Genomic DNA, 22,016 nt, shown 5'->3' on the forward strand with positions numbered 1-22,016 from the left:
ACTGATTGCCACTGTAGTTCCTGACACTGAACAAAACTACTTTGTGTGCCAATATGCTCCTTGTGGAAGAGCAGAATGCAATCACTCACAGTAAAGCCAGCCAAAAGAGAGAGAAATAGAAGTTTTTATTAAACAAAAATGTCTTTGTTAACACCAGACCTAATTAGGGACCAAGACCCACATGTAGGTAGCTTTTTGCATGTCACAAACAGCGACTTTCGCTGTTTGCGACGTGCAAAAAGCACATTGCGATGCACAAACCCAGTTTTGCGATTCAGTAACCTGGTTACCGTATCGCAAAACGGGTTTGCGAGTCGCAATTAGGAAGGGGTGTTCCCTTCCTAATTGCGACTCGCAGTGCAATGTAGGATTGTTTTGTGACCGCGAACGCGTGCGCAAACCAATCGCAGTTTGCACCCATTACAAATGGGTGCTAACACTTTCGCAAAAGGGAAGGGGTCCCCATGGGACCCCTTCCCCATTGTGAATGTCACTGTAAACATTTTTTCAGAGCAGGCAGTGGTCCTGCGGACCACTGCCTGCTCTGAAAAAATGAAACAAAAAAGTTTCATTTTTCGTTTTTGTAATGCATCTCGTTTTCCTTTAAGGAAGCAGTCACAGACATGGTGGTCTGCTGTCTCCAGCAGGCCACCATCCCTGTGAGGGCCGCTATTCGCAAGGGGGTCGCAAATTGCGACCCACCTCATGATTATTCACTAGGTGGGCATTTGCGAAGCCCTTGCGAATCACAGATGGTGTCAGGGACACCATCCTACATTCGGATTTGCGACTCGCAATTTGCGGGTCGCAAATCTGAACCTACCTACATGTGGCCCCAAATTCTTAAAGAAAGTCACAAAAGTGCACCCATGGTATATGTCGTACCCCTATAAAATATTTGTGAACTGTATTTTAGCATGGGTAAATACGCATGTGTAGATTTGCTCATGTGAAAATCTATTGAGCATCTGCAAGTTCATTTTCCCTCCGGCCACTTTCTTCCCAACCCTGGAAGAAGTTCTAATTCTGCCATTGTCCGGAGTAAATGTCCAACCTTTCTTATCATGGGAAAATATTAGAGAGAAGCTGGTGAAAATCTTTAAAACATGCAGGTTAGTAGGTTTGCAGACTCAAAGGCATTCCAGCCCTGGAACTATTGCTTACTGCTTCCTCCAGCCCCAGTATGCAGATCTGCAGAAAGGTGGCAAAATAAGGAAATTGCTACAGTAAGGATTGAAACTGCAAGTATTCAAGCCCTATTATGGTAGTAGCCCTGGCATAATCAGAGAGGCTATTATCAGAGCTCTTACATAATGAGATTGCTGCCATAATTTGTCGCCACACTACATGGCACCAAAGGGACAAGTAGATCTTTTTACAGGACAAGTAGATTTGAGAAGCAACCTGTCCCCTGGACAAGTAGATATTTTAATAAATTCCACACCCCTGTCATGTCTAAACTACTAATGTTTACTAACATTTAATATTATACACTATTTACATACATATGCCCTCATTATGTCAACAGCGGTATTGACCGCCTACCGCCGCGGCGAGGGCCGCCAAAACACCGTCGCTGCGGCTGCCTACCGTCCATCATATTAAGACCGTAGCTGGAATTCCGGCTCCGGCCATGGCTGCAGATGGCAGTAAATTGGTGCTGCTGCCAGCAGCAGTGCCACACCAGTAGACCGCTGCAGACTATATTATGACCCATGATACAGCTTGGCGGTGCTCTGCTGGCGGACGCTCCTGCTGGCAGCAGCGCCCTGTCATGTCTCCTGCCAGAGGACCCACTGCAATCAGGTATGTCGGGTGCTCCCACAGGGGAGGGGGTGGGGGGTGTTGTGTGTGTGTGTATGTTTGTGTGTCCATGCACATGGGTGTGTGGCATGTGGAATGCATGTGTGCATGCATGGTTTGAGTGTGCATGTATGTTGTGTGAATGCGTGGGTATGTAAGTGTGTGTGAATGGATGTATGCATGCGTGGGTTAATGTGGGTATGAGTATGTGTATGCATGTGTATGATGGTGCGTGAATGTGCATGTCTGTCTTGGGGGGTCTGGAGTGGGAGGGTGGGCGAGGTCTCTCGAGAGGGGGGCGGAGGAGACCCCTATCAGTGACAGGGAAGGGATTCCCTGTCACTGAATGTGCCTACCGCCATGGTTTTCGTGGCAGTAAGGAAGCTACAAAAACCATGGCAGTAGGTGGGGTCATAATCCCGCGGGAGGGAAGGTGATGGCCGCCTGGCTGGAGACTGAAGTCTCCAGCCCAGCGGCTGTTACCACCCTGGCAGACGGAGTGGTACCTTGGCGATTTGGCATAAGCCAAACCGCAATGTCATATTTTGGGAAAGAGTATCGCCAGCCTGTTGGCAGTACTCTTCTCCAAAATACCGCCGTCCGCCAGGGTCATAATGAGGGCCATAGTCTTTTAGTTTCATTTGGACTTTATACGTCTACCATACCTGCCTCTTTTGCCACTCTACTCACTTTCCTTACGCAACCCATCATTACCCTGTTCACTCTCCACTTCACTCCTTTGTTCTTGCATTTCCCCCACTTTGTTATCACTTTGAGCTCCACTGACATCGTCCATCCAATCATAATTTCTTTTGTTTACAACTATACTTGTTTGTTTGCATTTAGCCGAACAACTCAAATGCCAAACCTTGCCATCACTTAGCAATGTGGAATTACAAAATAATTCACATACTTTCATCAGTTCTGAAAATCTACTTTCACCCTTTCGCAGTTTACAATCTTTCTTCACTCTTACCCATTCCCCAATTCCTACTGGAACAATTTTGACCGTCTGTTTCTTATCGTACCACGCCTTATATGGCTGTTTAGCTGACACCAGTTTTATTTTTTATACTTTCAGGAGACCATTCTACCATTCTACTTGCCGGTAACCATGCTACATCTTTACTTAACGGTTCTCTACCTCTCATTATAATAAAGGGACTTTTCCGAGTACTACCACTAGGCGTTATTCTATAAGCCAAAATCATTTTGTTCACTTCTGTTTCCCACTTCAGTCTACTACTATTAGCTAATTGTATAGATCCTCTTATAACACGATTAAAGCTTTCTACCGAACCATTGCCTTCAGGATGATATACTGACGTTAATTTATGAGTAATCCCATTTCTATCTAGAAATTTCTTGAAACCTTCAGCTGTGAACTGTGGACCACTGTCTGAAATTACACATCTTGGTAAACCTTCTTTCATGAATATTCCATCCAAAAACCGTACAATATCTTCACAATGTACCCTGTCTGTAATTTTTATTTCCGGCCATTTACTGAAATGATCAGTTACCACAATGATACACTTTTTCTCAAAATCATTGTTCTCAATTGGTTCCATGATGTAAGTACTGTTTTTTTCCCAGGGCATGTCTGGACACGGCACAGGACATAATGGTGGCTTATAAGTTTTCTTTGTCTTATCTGAACTATTGCAATCCACACATTCTTGTACAATTCTTTGAATATCACTGTCTGAACCTGGCACCAATACATACTTTTTATCCTTGCCTTTGTTTTTTAAATACCCAGATGTCCTTCATGACATAATTCCATTATTTTTCCTCGTAACAATGTCGGTGGTACAACTTTCCCACATCTCAGTAAAAGTTCTTGCTCTTCCCTTAACTCATCAAGGACTTCCCAAGAACTACGGCTTGTTTGAGGTAATTGTTTCTTCTCCAGCCAACCATGATTCACAAATGTGAGACTTTTCTGTAGCTCCTCATCCCCTTTCATTGTTTCTTTCAATTCATGTTCATTAATGCCCATCATTCCATCATCAAACAATATAGCTACACATTCTTCATCTTATACATAGTCTCACACTTTATCTCAGAGTAACGGCATCCGACTCAAAAAATCCGCCAGTCTGTTTTTAATTCCGGGATGTATTGCACCTCGTAATTAAAATCCAATATTTTACAGATATTCTAGCAATTCTAGGTGACGGCTTTTGTAATCCTACAGTAGTAATTACCTTAGTCAATGGTTTATGATCTGTCCTCAAAATTAGTCTATACCCCCAAACATACTGCCCAAAATGGTTCAACCCCCATGTACATGTTAATGTTTCTCTTTCCACAATGGAGTATGTTTCCTCTGATATAGACAAAGCCCGAGATGCAAAACCAACTACCCTCTCATTATTTTCTTCACCCTGTTGCGATAAAACTGCACCCAAACCTTTTGTGCTCGCATCCGTAATAATGTATATTTTACACTTTACATCATATCCCTTTAAAAATGGTGCATTACTTATTTATTTTTTTAATTTCGGAAACTCATGTTGGCATTCCACACAAATTTAACTCTGTTTTAAGTAAGTTATCATATTTCATATGTTTCTTCAGCAACATTATTTACAAATTTCGAATAGAATTCTATCAAGACCCAAAAACGTTTGCACATCATCTTTGCTTTGTTGAGATGGAGCATTCTGAATTGCTCTCACTAACACAAGTTTAGGTTTTACTCCATTCCCACTTATTGCATGCCCAAAATACTTTACCTCCCTCACTGCTATTTTACATTTTGCATATTCTTCTGCAAGGCCTTTCATTAAAAAAAATATCTAACACTTGTTTTAATTTCTTATCATGTTCTTCTTTCGTTTTTCCCATAATCAATATATCATCCTGAAAGAACATTACATATTTGATGTTTTCCAACAAGCTACTCATTATTCTCTGAAACATTGCAGCTGCTGAAGCTAAACCAAATGGTACTCGCAAAAATTGGAAACATCCAAAAGGTGTAGTAAACGTTGTTGATTTTCTACTATCAGGGTGTAACATCACCTGATGATGATCAGATTTGAAATCTAACGTAGAAAACCAACTCATTTCTCTGGTATTGGCCAACTTTTCATTAATTTTTGACCTAGGGTATTGATCAATTGCAATATTTGTATTTAATTCTCTTAAATCCACACACAATCTAACTTTGCCATTCGCACACCTTACACCCACTAATGGAGAAACCCATTCCACTGACTCCACCTGCTCAATGATACCCTTTTGCGCTAGTTTTTAAATTCAAGCGACACCTCATCTCTGATCTAAAATGGTATATATTGTACCTTATGAATGTATGGTTTTGCATCATTTTTTGATTCAGTTTTATTGAAGAAATCATTCAAACATCCAACCTTCCCCCGAAAATTCTTTTGGATACTCATCTACCATTCCAATAGATGACTGTTCAGATTCAGTGGGTAATCCCGGATCTGGGCTGTTAGGATTTAAAATAATGCCCAATTTTTTCTTGATCATCCCAACACTGATGGCCCTCTTTCAGCTAAATACAATTTGCACAAGGCTTTCCTCCCTTTAAATTCAAACCCAATATTTCTGTAACCTAATAATTAAATTTTCTCACCTGTATAACTCTTTGACTTTACGTCTGTTTTTTCTAAATATTCACCAAACTCTCTCACACAATTATTGCACCACACACTCTTGTCAGTAATAATGGTAAATGGAGATCCTGAGTCCGCAATCACCTTCACCCTAGTTTCTCCCATTCCAATTTCGCACATAGGTTTTTTTCTGAAACCATGTTCAATATCTAACATATCATATTCTGTACAAAATACTCCATTATCATCTGTGACACAATCCTGTTCAACGGAACTCGATTGACATAGCTCTTCTTCTTGAATGTATTTCACCTTAACATTTGTGTTATTTCTACACACTCTTGAAAAATGTCCAATACGATTGCACCTTAAGCACTTTGGATTTTTTGCTGGGCATTTCTTGTTGTCGGCTAAATGCTCCACACTTCCACATTGATAACATTTCTTACGTTCACCGCGATTACTCAGTCTACTACTGTCTCTGCTTTTCATGTAATCCGTACTAGTCTTTAATTTCCCTTTTTTAATAATGTTCAATTGTTTAAACTGATGTAACTCTCCCCCACAGCCTTAGCACACCATCCCGTAAGCTCTGCTTTCTTCACTAACGCTATGACATCTTTTAACGGCGCTTCACCATTTACCCATAACTTATCTTGGATATTTGGGTTATTTGCATGCATAATTATTTGGTCACAAATCAGCTCCTCTTGTAATATTCCAAATCTGCACATTTTTGCCAAGTCCTTGAGCGCAGACCCATATTATACAACACTTTCCATTTTACCTTGTTTCCACTGAAAAAATTTCTAACGGTCAACATCAACACATACAATTGGAGAAAAGTGAGAATCTAGGTCCTACAATGCTTGAGTGAAAACATCACCACCCTCTTCTCCCAATCTATTTTTTTTTATCCAATTCATTATAAATTTTCAAACCACCTGGACCAACACAGTGTAATAATATTTTCTTTTTCTTCTCTGCTGAAAATTCTTCTTCTTCAAATGTCTCAATATAATTACAAAAATATTCTTCCCATTCCTGCCACCTCATTGATGGTTCACCTTTAGCAAGAAGAATTGGCTATGGCGCTGACAAATGTATAGTATTCAGATTGAACAAATGTGGTTAATAATTACCTTTAATTGCACACAACAATACTTTTACCACACAATATTCCTATATAGTTAATTTAACTTTTTTTAACTTACAGTTGTATAAATGGTACGCTTTCAGAAAACGCTGCAGAAATGTAATGTGCTGATTCTCACGATAACCGCTGTGTGATTACTGCGGTCACTGTGATTGTTATGCTGTTGTTGCCTGGAAACCAAATTACTTAATGAAACTAAAATGACCGCACGCACCCATGCAAGGTCACGTACGTGACCCTCTGATACTGACGTGAACCTGTAATCCTGACGTGAAGCCAGTTAAATGCGCATGCGCGCGATTCCACAATTCCGGGCTCCGACGGGTGATTCACTCGCGCTGAACATGTTACTCCACATGTCGCGTGGTACTCGTTCCGCCCTGCGCGTGACTCCAACTGCACTCGCCCTGGTAAGCCCAACTGTTGCTGTATTCCATAGTCTATTTTATGTGTTATTAATAATAAATAAATCCGATCGGTACCTGAGCTTCCCTGACGCTATGAATAATATCCTCTGGGTTTTTCTTATTATTTTGGCATATCCTCTTGTAATGTTTCTTCACTGTTGTGTACGTTTTATTTCTCCTTCTGTAGCGCAGTGGTGTAGGGGCTTTAAATTGCCATTTTCGCTCGTCGCCAATCCTGAAATGATGACTCCTCATTTATTTGTAAGCAGATGAATCTTTATTAATAGCCCCTCACACCATACTGCGTCTTCTCAGTATAAAGCTGTTTTTTAAAAATACTCAGCTATATCCCTACATCATACATTCTACTCAGCTAAAATTCTAATATTCCTTAAAGACTCCCTACTACATTACCCATACTACACAATGGCATGTTGCTGCTTAAATGCACACTGGTGTGGCAAAATAGAGGAAGGCCTTGGTTCTGCCTTGAGAGTCAAGAAATAAAGAAAGGACTGAATCCTGCATACAAGCACAGACGTGTGGCAAAATAGAAGATAGACTCGGTTCTGCCTCAGAGAGAGTCACGAAAAGGAATGAATCCTGCAAGGGGAATGAACCGGAGACCAAGGGCTGAGGGGTCCATGTTGGGGGGAAATGTATAACCAGGAAGAGATAATTGGCAATGTTACAGTGGTGGTTCTTGTGATTTGTTTCGGTTTCCATATCAATTTTTTTTCAGTCTAGTATGATGAACAGCCAACATGGTTTATGCAGCAATTGTTTAAGTATGGCATTATGGTAAATGCCTCTTTTATTTTCAGAATGTGTGCAGTTAGGTTAATTTACTCTTTAGGACTGATGGATGCAGCGCTGGATCTCTCTAAGTCAATATGGCTGCATATTTTAGCTTCTGAATAATCAGACTACCTTTTGTGCTTCTTTCCTCATTGTTTTACTTCAGTAGCATTGCTTGTACACAGAGCCGACCTTTGCTAAGATAGCTTCCTGGGCGAGAGTGGATAGGAAATTGGCACCCTAGCTGATGGTAGTGAATTAAATAAGTCAGTGTCCTTTTTGTGTTCACTGCACAGTACCTGCATTGGCAACAACAGGCAGATAAACATAGACATCCCCGGACCTCCCCCAGCTCTCCTAAATCACCGATAGCTTAGCTGCCTCATGCAGATGATGGTTTTGTTGATGTCTGTCAGCAGAGGTCAAAGGGTGGGGGGGCAAGGAATGGGGCTAGAGGGGTGTTAAAACATCATCACTGAACAACTACAATCACTAAAAACGGGCAAATCTGACAGAAACCAACAGGCAGGGATAAGAAAGAGGCTGGAGCAAGATGAAAGAGCATTGCTGATGATGCCATAACCTTAATCATAACCTTAATTTACACAGCTCCATGTGCCCCTCATAAAATTGACGCCCTGGGCCCAGCTTGCCCATGCTAAAGACTGGCCGTGCGTGTACATAGCCCATGATTTACTATTATAATGTATGTTATGCAACTATTAATGATTTACTATTAATGTGTATGTTACTGCCCCGGTTCAAGATGTATTGGTGTACCTCTGGCTCTAAATCTGGGTATGGCCACAGACTATTTACATTCATGTTGAGCATTGATGCTACAGTTAGTTTTGAAGCGTAATAGTTTGCTGTATAAATGTTGCTTTTTTATCAGTAAGTGTGATCTGAAGTGAATTATAAAATACTATTTGAGGAGGCTGGCTTTCCGAAACGTTTTCTCTGTATTCCACTGCACAGGTATCTAAATCAAAGAATTAGATTTGATACTTTGTCAGGATAAGATGTTACTCTTTCAGTGCTGCATCTGTGCCTTTACAAACAAGTAAAATATTGCCAATATGTATTTTCCAAAGAATCATATTTCTGTGTGGTTGGTCATTCGGACATACCCCTTCTCATACCAACTTGTAAAAAGAGATTGACACAGGAGAGAGCATTTTGCTAATAGAATAAGTCATTGTTGAGTACAACCTAATGTCAGTACATTTCTAATTATCCAGCAGATTCCATTGTAAAAAAAAATAACATTGTTTTCAAACCCTTGTCTTGTGCAATAGTAGTTTAAAGATTCTTAACATCTAGAGACGTTAATATGAACCTTTCCTACCAATTTAATAATATAATTTTGTAAGTACACCCGTCGTGTCTTGAATATACAATGGAAGTTTTCTTGCAAGAGGAGCTAGGAAAAGTGTTAATATGTTCTGATAATCTCTCAGGTAAACACCTAATATCAGAAGTGATCGGCTGGTGTGAGGGCTTGCTACCACCTTTATGTACCTTTGGTAAAACGTAAATCGCTGGAACATTTCTGAATTTTTAGACTCAAATCTTTAAGATCTTCGTGATCTAAAACTCCATCATAAAACCATTTAATCAACTTAATATGGAGGGTATTCAGTGCTGTTTTAAGAACTGTCATTGCTGTGTCCCTCTTTACATTTTCCATTTGGGAACCCGAGTCAGTATTTACACTTTGTTTTTTGTATTGTCTCAGAACCACAGTCTTCTAAGTTCAAAATGTTGCCTCTTATTGGCAGTATGAATAGTGATTGGCAGGTTTTTCTGCAAATTGTAAAGTGCCAGATGTTCTTTGTTGATCATATTACATTTTTTCATATCTTGAGTTGCAGAGTTTCTCCAATCATGTATAACACAGCACCACTGAGAGGTGTCTCTTCAGTTATACCCTTTTACACTTATCAGATAAGATTGAAAAATGAAAGAAGAGAACTTTGTTACAGCAAGACATCATTGAAACTGTCTCTGGACCCAATAGTTAAATTTCCACAATAGTGGGTGTACCACAATCAAACATTGACAAAGCTAATAGGTCTCACTTACACAAAGTATTGGTTTTGTCGTTTTGTTGTACAGCAGCGGGACTGCTGTACAGCATGGCTGAAAGTTTGAAAAAAAAACTTTTTTATTGATGGTGGAAAGGAGGATGAGGTGGGATTCAACGAAGAGGGAGGCAAAACGTAGAGCAGAAGGTGTGGAAAAAAAGTGCTATGACATGGCTAGCAGTATCTGCGTTATAGGGGATTAAAGTGGGCAAGGAAGGGAGGAGTCAAAGCAACACTGGCAATGGAAGAGGGGAGGACAAGCAGGGACAGAAAAAGCCAACAAGGAACGGAGGGATTGAGGTTGGAGGAGAACCAACACAGACAACCAACGAACAGGACCATAGGGACAAGCCACACAGACAATGAATGAAGATAGGGAGATTGTGGGCAGGCCAACACGGTCCAGGAACAGAGGGAGGGAAGGTGGAGGGGCAAGCCAAGACAGACAATGGAGGGAGGAAGGCTGAGGGCAAGCCAACATGGACAGTAAACAGATAGAGGGAGGAGGGGACCTAGCCAATACGGACAGTGAACAGAGGGAGGAAGGGTGGGACAAGTTAATATGGACAGTGAATGGAGGGATGTAGGGAAGATGTTTGCATGCCAGAATGGACAGTGCACAGAAGGAGGAATGTGGTGGGAAGCCAACATGGCCAGCTGAAGGAGGGACAGCGAGTGGGGGAAGCAGACAGACAGGGAGGAAAACCGATGGCGGAGAACTACTCAAGGAAGCCAGCTGAAAAAGACACAATTAAACCCAAAGAAAAAAGTATCACCTAAAAAATGAGCAAAGGAAGGACACAAGTAATGAGGCTATGCTCCATGTGAGGGACAAACACATGAAGAGGGAGAAAGCCTATGGCACTAAATCTGTAAGAAGTAAGGAAATGTGAGTGACAATTAAGTCCGCCAATGATAAGCAATGAACGGTCTCTAAACCGACTGATAGAAATTAAAGGTCTTGCAGAGAATGCACATTCACTATCTAGGCAAGACCTAAAAAGGACAAACAAAATGTTCATCTTTGATCACTGTAGACATACATCAGCCAAATCTGGTAACTGAATAAGAATGGCATCCTAGCCCACTGCTAGGGATGCATAATAAGTTAATAGAGTCAGCATTTTTTTTTAAATAGTTCTGTACAATAGAAAACACCAATTTGAACTGCACAAGCAATTTCCTTCTATGTGTAATCTCTCAACTCATACAGGAATATTTGAATATAAAAGACTGAATTTTGGAATTTAATCTGCTACAAAATGTTGTTGAAAATCTTTTTGTAAAAGTAATCAGATTTGAAAGAAACTGTTTCAAATTATAGTGGGGATAATTTTGTTTATGCCAAGGGTCAGAAGGAACATGCTCATGCCCTAAGGGAAGTTTAATTGCCCTAAGTAAGGTTTGATTGGCTAACTGAGCTGGTTTCACTTAAGAAATAAACAAGCGTGAATTTGGCAAAAAAAAGAATAAACATGTTTTCTCTAGTCAAGGAATACATCCAGCGCTTTAAAAAAGCTAACATACATAACAACCTGATACTAAGAAATGTATCTGAGATATGTTTTCTCCTATGCATGGAAAGTTATTGTTTCCATTCTATCCCTCAATTTGCTAAGGAATTTAACAAAAAAATTAAAGATGTTTCTGTGGCCTGGAAATTGTTATGATGCGTTGAGAAAAATAAAAGCTGGCGTAATGTCTGCAGAACACGTTGGCTTTTTAATTCTAGTTTGTTCACTGACCTGATGGTTGATGTCAGTCCAGTGAAGCTGAGTGCAATACTAACATTGCACAAGCTAGGAAAATAGGCCTCCAGGCGTATAGTATCATACAACAGTCTGTTTCACTGAAATTGATCAAGTATGTACCCATGTTGCAATTGAGTTTAGCTGTTGGATGGGCATATGATCACCTGCATTTGTTTCTGTATGGAAATCAATTTACAGTAGTTACAGCCTATCGAGCTTTACTGACTATATTTGGAAATCCTAAAGCAAAGATGCCGCCATAGTAGAAGCGGGGACATAAAATGTAGGGAAGATGACTGCCAAATCACATACAATCCAGGAAAAGACTACCGCCCAGCTGATTATCATCCTCTTACAGGAGCACAAAGGACTTTGACACACAAAATGTTAAATGTATAATTTGACAATCAACTAGAGAGAGGTTTGGAAACAGTATTACTTAAAGTGACTACCCGAGATGTCACATTGCAGGAAATCATCCAAATAATAAAAGGGAATAAGTGGATTCTCCAAAGCAATGTTATGCAGGGATGTGGAACTCCTATTGCCCAACACCCAGGACATATAGTTTGGGGTCAAGGGCAACAACCTTTCATGTTTATTTTGTCCTTGGGACAAGGAGGCCCCACCCCTTGGAGCACAAACCCTTTAGCTGTCAGTTTATAGAGAAGGGTTCTGTCTGCAGTTGAGGTAATACACATGTCTAAAAATTTATGTTGTTCGAACTTGTATTTATGGTTCATTAATGAACAGCCTTCATTATTAGGGTCAGCGCTGTAAATAAATGATTTAAGGTCACACTGCACTACTGACAGTGGTTCCAGTAAAAAAAAAAAAAAAGTATACACACCTTTGAAAAGTTTAACAATATGAGGCTAAGAAGGATGCTTCCAGAATACTCCCTGATTAGATGCAAACGTTTGCAGAAGCTTGTAAGCAAGAGTGATGGTTCTTTGCTTTCAAAATAAAATGTTTAAAAAAAATTGCAAATAGAAAAAAAAAAAATCGCTCATTTAGTAAAAGGTGTTGATGCATGCTCTCACCATAATAACAAACACAGCCAAAACAAAAAAAGGTTTTCGGTCTCAAAAAGCACACATTGCCACCAGTGGTGTAACGAAGGCCCACTCAGCACAGCACCTGCCCTGTGTGAGTCTGGAGTGGGAGGTGCTCTCCATGTTCTTTACAGGGGCCCCTCTCCAGTTATGTTATATCACTGATTGCCACAGTAGTTCCTGGCACGTAACAAAACTACTTTGTGTGCCAATATGCTCCTTGTAGAAGAGCAGAATGCGATCACTCACAGTAAAGCCAGCCGATAGAGAAATATAAGTTTACCAAAAGCAAAATGTGTTTGTCAACGCCAGACCTCATTAGGAACTTAGGGCCAGATGTAGTAAACTAAACTTTTGCAACTTGCAAATTGCGAGTCTGAACGACTCGCAATTTGCAACTCGCAAAATGGGATGCAGAAAGGTGTCTCAGACACCTTCTGCGACTCGCTATGGGGTCGCAAAGACCCACCTCATCAATATTCATGAGGTGGGTCGCAGTTTGCGACCCCATAGCGAGTTCCTGCACTCACAGGGATGGTGGCCTGCTGTAGTCAGCAGACCTCCAAGTCTGTGACTGCTTTTTCAATAAAGCAGTTTTTTTTCCCGTTTTGCAGCCCGTTATCCTTAAAGGAAAACGAGTTGCAAAATGAAAAAACTTCCGAAACCATTTGGTTTCGTTTTTTTCAGAGTAGGCAGTGGTCCATAGGACCACTACCTGCTCTGAAAAAATATTTTTTTTGGCATTCACAAAGGGGACCCCTTCCCTTTTGCGAATGAGTTACCACCAGTGTGATACTGGTGGTAACTGCGAGTTGGTTTGCGACCGCATTCGCGGTCACAAAGCAACTCAGCATGGCGATGCAGTCGCAAATAGGAAGGGAACACCCCTTCCTATTTGCGAGTCGCATCTCCAAATTGCGAGTCGGTACCGACTCGCAATTTGAGGATGAGCATCGCGTTCGGCCTTTTGCATGCCGCAAACTGCGTTTTTCACAGTTTGTGATATGCAAAATGCTTCGTACATCTGGCCCTTAATTCTTAAAAGAAAGTCACAAAAGTGCACCCATAGTATATGTCTTTGAATTAGTGGTGCTCAGGAATTCACAAGAACTTACAGTAGTAGACAGGAAATCGTACTCCTAGAAAATATTTGGGAACTGTATTTTAGCACAGGCAAATATTAATGTGTAGATTTGGTCATGTGAAAATCCATTGAGCTTTTACAAGTTCACTTTCTTTCCAGCCACTTTTTTCCCAACCCTGGAAGAACTTCTACTTAACAACATTTCTCATTATGAGAAAAGATTAGAGAAGAGCTGGTGAAAATCCTTAAAACATTCAAGTTAGTAGGTTTGCAGACTCAAAGCCATTCCAACCCTGGAACTTTTGCTAATTGCTTCCTCCAGCCCCCAATATGTAAAATCTGCGGAAAGGTGGCAAAATAAGGAAATTGCTATAGTAGGGATTAAAAGTGCAAGTATTCAAACCCTACTATAGTAGTAGCCCTGGCATATCAGAAAGGATATTATCAGAGTTCTTACATAATGGGATTGCTGTCATAAATTGTCGCCGCACTACATGGCACCAAAGGGACAAGTAGATTTTTTACTGGACAAGTCAATTTAAGAAGCAACCTGTCCCATTGACACATAGATATTTTATTAAATTCCACACCCCTGGTTGTGCAAAGAAATGTTATGTTTGAAAGAAATTTAAAATAAACTGTTTATTGCTGAGTGACACACATCTTCTAATTCTTCATTCACTATCTAGAAACATAGTTGAGATTGCTTTTGAGAGTTATATGGGCCTAGGGAATATGACAAAGATTTTGGAAAGACAAAGCTTGGTTTCCTTGGGTAGATGTGCTAGTCAAAAATGTTATTCTAACATGTCACTTCTGTCAGTGTGCAGAAAAATGAATACATTTGAATCTTATACATGCAAAAATCACAAAAATTATAACACATCAAGCACTCTGTCAGACTGATTGAGATTATTGTGGTACTATTCATGGTTAAAATTTCCATTGAAGTTTGGACACGCTTGGTGACCCATGCTTCCTTTGATATTAAGATTTTCAAATGCAGACCAGCAAACCATTTCTAAAGCTGACTTCTATGCTGGGTTAAAAATGAAGCAATAAACATATGCTTAACTCGTAAACAAATTCATTAGGAGATTGGGTGTTAAAAGGACACCCTCAGATGAGAAAGTCAGGTGCTGCTTTTCCGAGTGGGCCCCGGCAAGTTACACATATTAGGAAACTGTTAACGCGGTTTCCAGCCAGAATATACATCATCCATGATGACTTATTGATCAGATAATTACTGGGATTATCAACTTTCAATATCTTGTGGATATTACAAATAAAATAATGCTTATGATGTTTTGTCGAAATAGGGCGATAACAGATACAGACTAGTCATGGGTATAGAAATTAGTGGGATGACTTGGTATTGAAAAAGATTAGCAACAAAAACGTACTCATTTTTTGTTCATCACGATATGCCGTACTATAGTATATTTTAATAATGTTTGCCGCATTATTTTGTTAACACACTGAAAGAATGTTGAGAAGTTTCCAGTTATAATAATAGATTTTCATTTTTTTCAGCTTTATCTGGATTTATCACAAGGGAAGAAACTGAAGGTAAATTATATTAGAAAGAACAATGTTTCCTTTAGAAAATCATAAATATAGCCATATGTGTCAGTTATTTTGGTTGCCATTTCTCTTTGAAAACTGTATTTTTAAATGTATACACCTGAGGCGATAAATGTAATCCCAGTTTTTTCAGAAACCTTAAGTAGCAGTTTAAAATGAAACAACATCATCTTGGAAGGTGCATATGATGTACATATTCCCCAACCCTGAGAAAAAACGTATGTAATTTGCCTTCAGTCACACCCCAAATCAGTATTGCTATGCTATCAAATAAATGTGTCTGAACACCTTAATGAACTATGTTGGTGTGACTTGTCAACACCAACTTCGTTTAACTTTCGTATTCAATACATCTATTTATAGTTGCGTGTGCATTTATTGTTGCGATAGTTGTAACTGAATTCACCAAAATGCCAGGGATAGCAGAAGTGACATCACACGCCCTTTGACCTTCAATTTCACTCGCACTCACATGCTTACACGTGGTGAATCCATTTTAGTTTCCCCTTGGGAAGCAGGAGTCAGCTTGCCTATGGCTTGCAAGTCTGTGCCCCCCTCACCATACTTAACCTGCTCTTTGTTATTTCCTTTATTTTATTATTTCTTGTAGCTTTTGCCATACCCTTCATTTTATAAGAAATGTTTTGATTTTCATTATCAGTGCCATTCTGAGAAGGTGTCATTATCAGCGCCCCTATGAGTGATACAGGTAGGTATTATCATCATGTCCCTTTCCCACTTACGTGTGATAGGAACATCATGTGTGTTTGTTGCGGATTGTTTTTGCAATTGCCGACAACAAGTCTGCCTCGTTATCAGTTGTTTAGGAACATACCTGGGTTAGGGATCCTACATGATCTGTATAAATACATCTGACACGGACAAGGTCATTAGAGGGGTTCCTTCCAGATGCCATCTATGCTCCACGTCACCTTGCTGCAGAACACAGCCTTTTTGTCACCACGGAGTCTGTCCTAGAGACGTCATTCCAAGGTAACAAGCGTTGCAGGGCGCGTCTTATGGACATAGTTCTGGCAGATCAGGTTTATCATACCTAGCTCTCACTGGGGTAGTGATTAGGTTTTCATGGTTAGGAATGTTATATCTCATGTTTATTGTAAAATGGTGGGGTTTTTTATATTCACAACTCTCATCTTCACAATTCTGCTTCTTTTACTGTTCATTTTCCTAATCAATGCAGCACATGCATTTTATCATAGACTGCAGTCTTTTCAATAAATATATTGAAAACTCCCGTGCATCACCTTCATTGCCTTTGTGTGTATGAGACTTGTTACTAACGAGAGAAAAGGGTAACTTCTGTTGCATCACGACTTCCCTGAGAGGTCTAATCTAGAGTCCATGCATAAGGTTGCCAGAAATCACCTTTGCTGTCTAAGTTTTGTGGAGGTGCTGCTTGTGAGCCGGGAGGGTTGGGCCGACAGTTACGACTTGTTGTAGGAGTGACTCAGTCGCCTACAAACAAATGTGCTGTCATCCCTAAACAAGCAATCTCGCTTAAGAGTGAGTGTCCAACTACGACGTGGCACCAGCAACAATGGTGTTTTGCCACTTATTTACTGATATCCTCAGCATCTCTGTCTCACACGCAGTAGGTACCCTATGTTCCATTATACCGAGACATCCGTAGTCTTAGGGATAATCCTCCTCAGCTGAATAGGGAGTTCCTAACTAGGCTGTAGGTTGTTCAAGCTTGAACTCTTAAAAGGACTAATTCCCTATCTGGTACTCCTTCTCTGCACCCTTTATTCAGCATGGCTAATGCCATAGACGTTTCAGAAAATTTCACAACATTTTGTAGGCTATGGTTTAACAAATGAGGACTGGGATGTCACATTTATAGTAGAAGCTCATGAAGCTTACCAAATAGAAACATTATATTCCTGGGTCACCTTTCCCAAGGAAAATGACACAACACAACACATACATTTCACACATATGAAATAACAAACATACTGCAGCGATACCAAGCTTACCGGTGTTTAGAGATACCGCTTTCCTATCAAGAACATAAAAATTGGTTCACTGGCACCCTACCACATCTAATACAACCCATGAGATTAGGGGCCAGATGTACCAAAGGATTTTACCCATTCTGTGTCTATGGGAAAAAGCTTTTGTACATATGGCCCTAGGTCCTTTAAATAATGACGGACCTACGTGGCCTGTGTGTGGCCACATATACACCGCATCCTGCCGTACAGGCAATGTAAATAGCTGATGTACGCGCACTTTATAATGATCAAGTACAGCTTTATAGATGATTGGTACAATTCGCTATGCGAACATTGAACACTGACCCAGCACGGGCTGCACCAGCTAGTCACCAATTGGCCGTTACTGGGATTAACCCACAACCAGTACATGCTGTTAAGGGCAAGGCACCCACAGAACGTGAGAAGACCCCGTTCTGGATAACACAAAAAAATAACCAGGTGGAAGCAGGGTTTCCCCATATGGAAGCCCAAGATAAACGCATAATCCTCACAATGTGGTTGCCATTTGAAATGTTTCCCTCGGTGGACGACTGCACCATGTGGGGTGCAGTCTCTGCAATGATGTACTCTACCACGCACGGTACCCCAACACTTACAAATTTACCAGAAGTGTTAAAAACAAATTCAAAATGAGCATGGGGCTGCTCCAGCCCTAGATTTGGAGATGAAACTGATGCACAACTTCAACACATTCTCCACAATAATACTAAGTAACATTAAAGTGGAAGCAGTAGCATTGGGTATACGCCGGCGGCTCTGGAGGATTCCACAGTTGGAACAGGAGGGTCAACTACTGAAAATGTTTCCGAAAACCTATACTAATGTAGGACAGGAACGTTTGGAAACAAGCCAAAGAAACCTGAAATTCATAATGCAACCCCTAAGGAAGGTACTAAACAAGCACAAAAGGGTTCTAAAAAATGCTGTGATAAAAAAACCCAAATAAAGACAGAAGAAGTCAGGGAGCAGACTCTCTGCATCCGAACAGGTCTGAAAGGAGATACTTTAAAGGCTTCTGACAGATGTACTGATACACCTCCCTCTCGCTCATTTCAGGATACACCGGATAGACGGAGTGAGAGAGTGGGCCGGTCAGAGCAACGTATTGACAATGTGAAACAGATGAAAGACTCACAGCATTCCTCAGACAGGAAAGAGGAGAAATCCCCACAACAGCCACAATTTAAAAAGAAGGAGGTGGCAGTGATTTCAATAAAACATGCCGGCAAACTTGAGTACATTGCTGAGGAACAAGACGTGGGCAGTGACCCTGCTGGACAGCGCATCAGAAGTCACGATATGTCACCAGAGTCTGAAAGATCATCTGGATGTGACAGCAACTAACAGCTTTCTTGTAGTCGAAACCGCAGAAGGGTGCATTCTCCCACCCGACAGGGTTTATGATTTAAATATCTACATTGAGGGAGATTTAGTGTGCACTAGTAGTGTAATTTTTGGGGAAGTACTTAACTGTGATATCCTATTGGCAGGAAAAGACTGGCCATCCTAGCACGTTCGCAAGCTCCCACATGGGGAAGATTTTGCCTTCTTTCTCATATCTTGTTCCAGATGCTGTAAAAGAAGCCTGCACTGTTAGCTGAGCTTTGGGACAGGCACCTGCACTGCACCGCAACCATGTAGGGTGGGATAAGGATTCCCCCACCATGTAATACAGATTAGGTCTACACCCTAGCCTTAACCTAAGTACCCTGTTAAACATGAAGCTAACGCTCCAGTGAGAGAGATTCTCACTCAACTTGAGTACCAGGGAATAAGAGAATCCTGTGTCCCTGCAATGAATAACCCATTATTCCCTGTTGCAATACCAGACCATTCATCTACTATAGTCTTAGATTATAGACACCTAAACAATTACACACGTACATACACGATACAAAATGCACACAGCACTGCACTTATTAACAACATATTGGGTAAAAAATACAAAACAACCTTGGATATTTCCTACTTTTATTTCTGCCAAAAATAAGAACATGAAAGGTCCTGAGTGCATTCTCATTTGGCTCACAAAAACACTTGGGTTGTTTGCCCAAGGGCTATAAGAACAGCCCAGGGTTGTTCTCTGCTTGTGCAACATCAATATTGCATATTGCATGATAGTGATCTTGAGGTGTTGTCGTAGGTGGATGACATCTATCTCACAGATGACAACCTCAACATTCATCTTGTCAGGGTTGATCGGATCATCTTAGGATTCGCAGCCCTTGGCTACAAATTCAATTTTAAGAAATGTAAAATAGCATTTCTCAGTCTATTGTTCCTGGGATACAAGCTTTCAGATGCGGACAAGAATCTGGCTGGTAATTTTTAGAAAAATGCGCTCAACTTCAACCACCAAATTCCATTAAGAAACTGTAATCATTACTTGGCTTCTTTAACTTTGGCAGAACTTAAATTCCAGATTATGCACAATGCATCAAACCACTCTATGATTTAATTTGCCCAGATTTCTCAAGCAAACACTGGACAGTTGAACACACATGCATCCTTAGAGGATTGCAGCAAGACATGCTAGAAGCAAAACACTTACAAACATGTGACAACAAAACAAAGTTGGTCCTCAGAATAATTGCTGGTGCCATCGGGTTCACCTATGTCACCTTTAATGAGAGTGACACAGTGCCCATAGCATACAAATCACATTTGTACTCAAACGTGAAATAACGCTTTGCACCCACAGAAAATATTCTGACTGCTGTACAGTTAGCTGTCATTAAGGAGAGGCCAATTGCCCAAGGGAAATGCATCATTGTTGCTGTCTCGCTGCTGGCCTTAGAGGCTGTCACCAAAGCAATCGTTCCTAACGCTAAAGCATTACATCCATGTTGGATTCAATGGGCAACCTCCCTGACTGCCACTGATGTTGACTACATCTTTGACCCAAAACTTCAAACACAACAATTTCTTCAATATGAATAGGAGTACCCCATAACTATTAACATCTTGCCACTTGACAGATACCAAACTGTCAATTACACTGATGGTTCATCACAACTAGCTGTACGTACAATACATCAATACTCAGCCGCTTGTGCAGCTGTGAGTGGAGTGATGAAGGATAGTGTAGTCCACCTTCCACATACCTACACGCAGACCTTGGGGGACTGCACAGCACAGTTGGCTGAGCTTAAATCTCTTATCTTGGCACCTGAACATACGGATCCAGAACAGCTCACATTGATTGTGTGTGATTTGTACTATTATGTCCAGTCCTACAATGATTAGCTCAATCATTGGTGGTTGAATGGGTTCAGAGTCTCAAAGGGGAACACCATAAAACATAGAACTCTGTGGGGGAGGGTGGCTGATCTTAAGGATAAGCTACCAGTTGCTCATGTAGTACATATACAGGGCCATCAACAGGTGGGAGTACATGTTGTATTAAACACTTTGTCTGATGAAGTGGCCAAATACGCAGTAGCTACAGCTTCTGTTGCTGCAGTGACTTGTTCTCAGACGAGATTGGATAATGAGATTCAGGCTGCCCTGAAAGCATCGGCTGATGGCAAGCCTCTTCCAAAAGCATACCCTACAAAATATTCCTACCATATCATTGCACAGAATGTTGCCTTTGCAACAATTCCTGGGGTTGGAGATAGAGTGATCCCCAACCAAGACCAGAGATTAGATCTTATCAAAGCAGCACATCAGGGTTTCTCCTCTGCACATGCTGGTGTTGCGGCCACAATAACACTCTTACAGAAACGCTTCTGGTGGCCGGGTCTATACAAACAGACTAAGCAATATGTTCTTTGCTGTGACATTTGCCAGCAGATAAAGGGCTCAAATATCAAACACCCACTGCAGACATCCCTCTTAGTGTCCAATAGGCCACTACAGTATGTGTACCTGGACCATTGTGGTCCCCTTCAACCTGATGGCGCATACAAATACATCTTAGTCGCTGTGGATTCTTGTTCTAGATTCTTGTGGGTATGGCCTGAGCGGTCTGCTGACGCACAAACTGTTATAAAAGACTTTATTGGTACATATGCGGTTGCAGCATTCCATTTGGACCAGGGCGCTGCCTTTGCCTCTAAGGCATTCAGGGACACCATGAGGATGATGGATGTTGAACTCCATTGCTCTTCATCCTACCATCCCAAGGGTAATCCGGTTGTGGAGAGGAGGAATCGAGATCTAAAGCAGTCCTTAACAGCTAGAGTATTAGGTTCTGGCCGCAGCTGGCTTCTTCACCTATATTCAGTGCTATATGGGGTCCAGAGAGCACTGAATAATCTGCCAAGACAGTCCTTGAGGGGCCACACTCCTTATGAGGTCCTCTTTGGGGTACCTATGTATGTCACATATCTAGATGGCCCTGGTATGGCGGCAGCAGACACACCTTTTGACATAAATGAACGTCTCATTGTCTTACAGGAGCTTCAACAATTTTGTGATGATAATTCTTCTGCCAGTGCTGCAACCTTAGGAATAAGGGATTTGCCAACAACTTCTACAGGCTAGATTCCTAATGTTGGGGATCTGATTTGTGAGAAGATTGCTGTGTAGAAGGAATTTTCCCATCTTACAGATCACCGGTTCCAGTCCTGAGAATTCAAGGCACCTGAACTGTCATTCTACCACCACTGCCAGGTACCAAAGGGAACAGATTTGTCTCCATTGACAATATCAAATTGCACATGTGGCCGATCCTGGACA

General features: G+C 41.0%; 1 protein-coding gene across 2 annotated transcripts in view; it reads left to right on the forward strand.

Moving 5' to 3' along the window:
* ALPK3 (alpha kinase 3) overlaps window positions 1–22,016 on the forward strand; it is a 996,430-nt gene that overhangs the window by 736,579 nt on the left and 237,835 nt on the right. For both annotated transcript variants that reach the window (XM_069222021.1, XM_069222022.1), the window contains one exon: window positions 15,265–15,300. In XM_069222021.1, the coding sequence (XP_069078122.1) occupies window positions 15,265–15,300 (36 nt within the window). The remainder of the gene's footprint in view (window positions 1–15,264; window positions 15,301–22,016) is intronic.

The sequence above is a fragment of the Pleurodeles waltl genome, chromosome 3_1 (genome assembly GCF_031143425.1).
Source record: "Pleurodeles waltl isolate 20211129_DDA chromosome 3_1, aPleWal1.hap1.20221129, whole genome shotgun sequence".
NCBI classification, from domain to species: Eukaryota; Metazoa; Chordata; class Amphibia; order Caudata; family Salamandridae; genus Pleurodeles; species Pleurodeles waltl.